Source organism: Prosopis cineraria, unplaced genomic scaffold (assembly GCF_029017545.1).
Source record: "Prosopis cineraria cultivar Desert tree isolate PC_DT_omini unplaced genomic scaffold, ASM2901754v1 PC4, whole genome shotgun sequence".
NCBI classification, from domain to species: Eukaryota; Viridiplantae; Streptophyta; class Magnoliopsida; order Fabales; family Fabaceae; genus Prosopis; species Prosopis cineraria.
This window is the reverse complement of record NW_026555335.1, coordinates 38,007,739-38,013,738: the sequence shown is the minus strand read 5'-3', so window position 1 is coordinate 38,013,738 and position 6,000 is coordinate 38,007,739. Positions and strand designations below refer to the sequence as shown.

The following is a 6,000-nucleotide window of genomic DNA, read 5'->3' as shown; positions in this document are numbered from 1 at the left end:
ATATAAACTTTTATAATAAAAATAAGTAAACATTTATAAAAACTTGTGCACGTTAATTTTTTTATTAGTCTCATTAATAAAAATGACAAGTAACCATTAAATTATGACAAGTATTTGGCTTAGAATGTAAAAATAAAATTTAATATATATAAAAATTTATATTATATATTAAGAGTCATTATTAGCTTAATGGCTAACAATTATTTTTGGGTGGCCAGGGGTTGTGGATTCAAGATCTTCTAGCCACCTTAATTTGGCACCTTTGCCAGATGGCGATTAATTTGATGGTGGCAATTCGATGATTGATGCGAAGCTTTAACTACAGTGATAGGAGAAATTTTTCAAAAAAAATTAAAAGAAATAATGATGGGTAATTTTTTCGCACACTAAATTTTAATTGCACTTTGATTCAATGAGTTTAGAATATTTATTATCTTTTTGCATAAAGCACTCCAGATGTCTTGTGATTTTCCCAAATTTTAAGTGAAAATTTTTTTATTATGGTTATATTCTAGTTTGCCTTTTCCACGGGACTCTTTATCTTAATATTTTTTTCTTGGGCCAATTTTTCTTGTATCTCCTAATTTTTTTTCCGAGATGGTCATGGACACACGCTAATTGGCCAGCGTTGTTATGAACCGAAGGGAAAAAAGTAGAAGGTTAGCACTTAGTGGGATATTGGAGTCGACTTTTATGATATTGACAGTGTTAGGATTTTCCTGAAACATTTGTTACGGACCTGAACCCAACCCCGGACAGCCCATGGGCCCCCTGTGCAAAAAAATTTAAACCCGGTCTGTTTGGTTTGACCCGGTGCAACCCGGTCTGACCCGGTCTTAAAAAAATCAACCCGAATAAAAGACTGGACTAAAAGGTCAGACTACACATACGGGTTAGACCAGACTAGAGACTGATCTTTTGGACCAATTAGTCTGGCCCGGTCCAGGTTATTTTTTTAATATTAAATATTAAATAATTATATTATTTACACACAAAAAATGAAAAAATCTCACGCTGACAGACTGACTCGCTGACTCTGAGCCTCACCTTCACGTCTCACGCCGCCCTCAGTTACAGTTCCTCACACGCATGCCTCGGATTCGGTCCGTGAAGTCTGAGTATCTGTCCGAGGCTCTGAGCTCAGTACCTCATTTGTCATTTCTCTTCTCCCCGTTGCCCTAGCTGTAAACTCTCTGGTTTCACTCATCTCTCTGCCTTTCCTTGGTCGGCATTACTCTGTTTTTCCTCAAGCATGCCGATGAAGAAGAACATCACGATCGCTTGACTACTTCACTCAGCCTTTCGATTCATCGTGCATTTTCCTCCTCTTCTCCAGCGACAGCATCGGCAGCTGAAAGGTATTCGTATTTTATGGTTTTTTCTTCTAGTTTTGCTCGCTCTATTTTATGGTTTTTTTCGTTGCTCTGTTTTTGCATTCTGGTTTTTCTTGCTTGGTTTCTGGTTTTTCTTGGTTTTTCTTTTTGTTTCTGGCTTCTTCGACAATTTCTGTTCCATTTTCGCATGCTTCTGTTCTGTTACTTCTCTCTTTCTGGTTTTGTTTGCTTTTCGTTGAGGCTGCTACGGTGAGAGATGTACTATTGTTGCCATTTTCAAAGGTTCACATTTCCACCTTTTTGGCGAGAGACGCTTCTATTGCTGCTATAGACTGATGACTGATCTTTTGTTGCTAACTTGCTATAGATGGCTTCGGTTTTGGAGGATCATTCCTTATTTTTGGTTGATATAATCTGATATTTATTCTATTTTTGGTGAGGTTGCTATTCTGATATTTGAACCTTATATCAGTATTTTAAGGATAAATTTCTACAACAATTAGATTACCTGTGCTTATAATATTAATTGTTGGATTTGGTTTGTTGGTGATCATGACAGAGAAGTGGCTCTGTGCCTCTGTATATGTCATACTTCTTTGAGAAAAGTCTGACTCTATACTTGTGTTTGTGATTTTATAAGTTAACATTGTGTCTTGTTTTTCATATTAGAAACATGGTGGACGAAACTTCTGCATCTGCTAGTATTGACCAACCCTTGCCATCACAATTAATTGATTCTAGTCAAAATGAAATGCCACCTCTTATTGGACCAACTCCACCAACTCCTCCTCTTGTAGCTATTGATCCTGCCTCTAACCTTGCACAAGATTGTGGTCCAGAGAATGTGAGCAGAAAGAGAAAAGAGCCTACAAAAAAGAGTAAACAATCACAAGTTTGGGAGCATTTTGTAAAGTTACCTTTGGAAGAAACAAATGGAGAGGTTAGAGCTTCTTGCAAATACTGTCATGCAACTTATGCTTGTGACCCAAACAAGCATGGGACAACATCATTGAAAAGGCACTTTCCAAAATGTCCTAAAAACCCACATAAGGCTACCACAATACCAAAGCAATCAATGTTGAACTACGTGACGCCAAGTGGACAAGGAGGGGGCTTAGTCTCTCATGTTTTCAACCAAAAACGATGTAGAAGGGCATTGGCTGAATTTATTATTTGTGATGAGATGCCATTCAGGATAGTTGAGAAGTATGGGTTTAGAAATTTTGTGAGAGAGCTAGAACCAAGATTTCGAATCCCTTCGCGAACAACAGTTGCTAGAGATTGTTGGCAACTATACCTTGGAGAAATCAAGATATTGAAGCAAGTGTTGAAGAAGTCTGCAAATCGTGTTTGCTTGACAACTGATTGCTGGACATCTACTCAAAATTTCAATTACTTATGCCTTACTTGTCATTTCATTGATCCTGAGTGGAAGTTGCACAAGAGGATATTAAATTTCTGCATGATTGAGAATCATAGGGGTGACACAATTGGAAAGACAATTGAGAAGTGTCTATTAGAATGGGGAATTGAGAGGGTGTTTACCATAACAATGGATAATGCATCGTCTAATGACACGGCTTTGTCTTATTTGAAAAGAAGGCTTAGGAATTGGAAGGGCATGGTTTGTGGGGGTGATTACCTTCAATTGAGATGTTGTGCACATATTCTTAACTTGGTGGTTAATGATGGGTTGAAGGAGTTGAAGAACAGCTTTGATGCAATTCGCAATGCAATTAAATATGTTCGTTCTTCTCCTGCTCGTCTCCAAAAGTTTAAAAGTGTTGCTGAGTTGGAGAAATTGGACACTACTAGCCTTGTTTGCCTTGATGTCAATGCTCGGTGGAATTCAACTTACTTGATGTTGGAATCCGCTTTGAAGTTTCAAAAGGCTTTTGAACGCCTAGAAGATGAAGATGAAGATTATATGGGGCAATTCATTGGAGGCACTAAGCGTGAAGGCCCTCCTAAAGCTAGTGATTGGAACAAGGCACGTGTCTTTCTCAAATTTTTGAAAGTATTCTATGACATAACTTTGATGTTTTCAAGTTCACTAAATGTTACTTCTAACACTTGTTTCCATCAAATTGCTCTTATTCATGAGTTGTTGGAAGAGAACATTGTGAATGTTGATCCTTTGCTTATGGAAATGTCCCTAAGTATGAGAAGCAAGTATGAAAAATATTGGGGTCAAACAGAAAATATGAATCCTTTACTCATTGTAGCAGTGATTTTGGATCCTCGGTACAAGCTTGCTTATGTGAATCATATATTTGAGCAGCTTTTTCTTGATCTTGAAGTTTGCATGGCCATGAAAATTAAGATCAAAGATGTCTTGTACCGTATGTTTGATGAGTATTCTAAAGGACTAGGGACTAGTACCCCAAGCAATGCTTCTTCTTCTACACTTCCAGGATCATCAACATGTTCAATGCTTGAAGGCCAAGGGGGTATAGATCCAGGTCGCAGGTGGTTAGCATCTCAAAAAGAAAAAACCTCATTAGACCCACAATCAGAATTAGATAAATATCTTTCATCTAATTCTGCTGATGATACCCCTGTTGATGATGATTTTGATATATTAGCATGGTGGAGAGCCAATTCTAGCAAATACAAGGTTCTTTCTATGATGGCACGTGATGTCTTGGCTGTTCCAGTGTCTACAGTGGCCTCTGAATCAGCCTTCAGCACAGGAGGACGTGTAGTGGACTCTTATAGGAGTTCATTATCACCAAAGATGACTGAAGCACTTATATGTGCTCAAAATTGGCTGCTTCCTGGACAATCCATCTCTGAATTTGCATCCATGCTTCAAGAATTTGATAATTTTCAAGAAACCGAGGGTGTGGTGAAGACTGGTATGTGTTGCAATGATGATATTGACTATTTATATTTTATATGAATTATTATATGTTTCAGTTATATTTTTTTTATTTGTGATGTAATGCTATTGACTATTTATATTTTATATATTTTTTCAGATCTTTCCAGTGTTACTGATGTTGGAGAGGATGGTTGTGTGAGCATCATTTGATGTTGTATGGCGCTTATGTTTGTTAACTTTTAAACTTTCAGATATTTTGGATATATTTTGGGCACATCTCACTAACTTTTTGTTATGTGAAGAAGCATGATGATAGTTTGATAGGCTAATGCTTATTTTTTGGCTAGCTAGCTATATCATGTGGTTGGCTAGAATATGTGGATAGTCATTTTTTTGGATAGACTATAGAGCTTGACAATGAAATGTTGAATTGTTGACTAAGTAGACTATAGTGAGATGTATATATTCTGAATATGAATATATTAATGAGTTTATGTATTTGCGTCACTCTCATGCATGCTCTCATTCCTCTTTAGCTCAAGACTTGGAAAAATGAAACATATGCAAAGCATATATGTTCTATTGTGTTTTCATGCCATACGTAGACAGCAAAAATATTAAACAATATAAAAAAAGAAAGGGGATATAAAAAAAAGCCTATGATATTAATGCAAGTGATTATAGGGAAGGGGATATAAGGGCTTTTTTTTTGAGAGAGTTGGATTCAAGAAACCGGACTGGTCCAGTAACCCGGTGGACCAAGTCCAACCCGGTCCAGGTCCCGGGTCTAACAAGACTGGACCAGTCCTTGGACTGAAAATTCTAGCCCGGTCTCCATTCAGACTAGACTTCGGGTTGGCATCCAACCCGGTCCAGTCCAGTATTTGTGCAGCCCTATTGACAGTGTTAGGATTTTCCTGAAACATTGTTACGGACCTGACCCAACCCCGGACAGCCCATGGGCCCCCATTTACATATTTTACAAAATAAATTTATTTATTGACTCTTTTAAATTTTTAAAATAAGTTAAAAATAAATTAAAATCATTTCAAACTTTATACTTTAAGCATATTCAGTTATATTGGAGATATGATTCATCATAAAATATAAGCACACTTTCAATTTGAATTTGAACTTTGATTTACTATATTGTAGGGAATAAATTCATTTACCATACTCAACATTAGATACATCCAATTAATTAAAAGTAGAATTTGAAGTGTTAATGTTAATAATACACACATATATCAAAGGGAGAATGATGAAAAAATATTCTTAAAATATACAAATGACAGTTAAATATCATAAATTATGATAATTATTATATGTCCATTTTTGATAAATGACAAATTTATCTTTTTGATTATGTAGGTTATGTTATTAGCTAAAATAGAATATAAAATAACTAATTCCTTTATGTAAATTTATGATTTATAAACATGTTAGAAAATAATTATTTTGCTGCACTTGATCAATAAATAAATTTTAAAGAACATAATCACTTTCTATTCTATTTTAGCCGATAATGCAAATAAAATACTATTTTTATGATAATCATTGAAAATAAATATGTTATTTTATAAAAAATTTAAAATATTAGACAAGTAATAACTGTCCAACTCATGATATTTAATTGTCACTATTCATTTACACTTTTGGAAGTATTTCGTTCCATATTTTTTAAATTCAGCTCTCACGCCAACTAATTCCGTGAATATAAAATTCTGGCAAAAGTATAACTGATAACGCCAAACAAAAATATTTAACCCGCTCTCACGCTCCTTGGGTCTGCGTGTACAAACCCACCACTTTCATTCAATCTTGATAATATTTTTATTTTTT

At 35.4% G+C, this 6,000-nt stretch overlaps 1 protein-coding gene across 1 annotated transcript; it reads left to right on the top strand.

Moving 5' to 3' along the window:
* Positions 1-1,089: 1,089 nt before the first annotated feature.
* Positions 1,090-4,039, top strand: LOC129309011 (zinc finger BED domain-containing protein RICESLEEPER 1-like). The gene is made up of 4 exons (XM_054950359.1): positions 1,090-1,143; positions 1,252-1,358; positions 2,004-3,951; positions 4,001-4,039. Exons 1-4 carry the CDS (start codon positions 1,090-1,092, stop codon positions 4,037-4,039), a joined length of 2,148 nt encoding a protein of 715 aa, XP_054806334.1.
* The last annotated feature ends 1,961 nt before the right edge of the window (positions 4,040-6,000 follow it).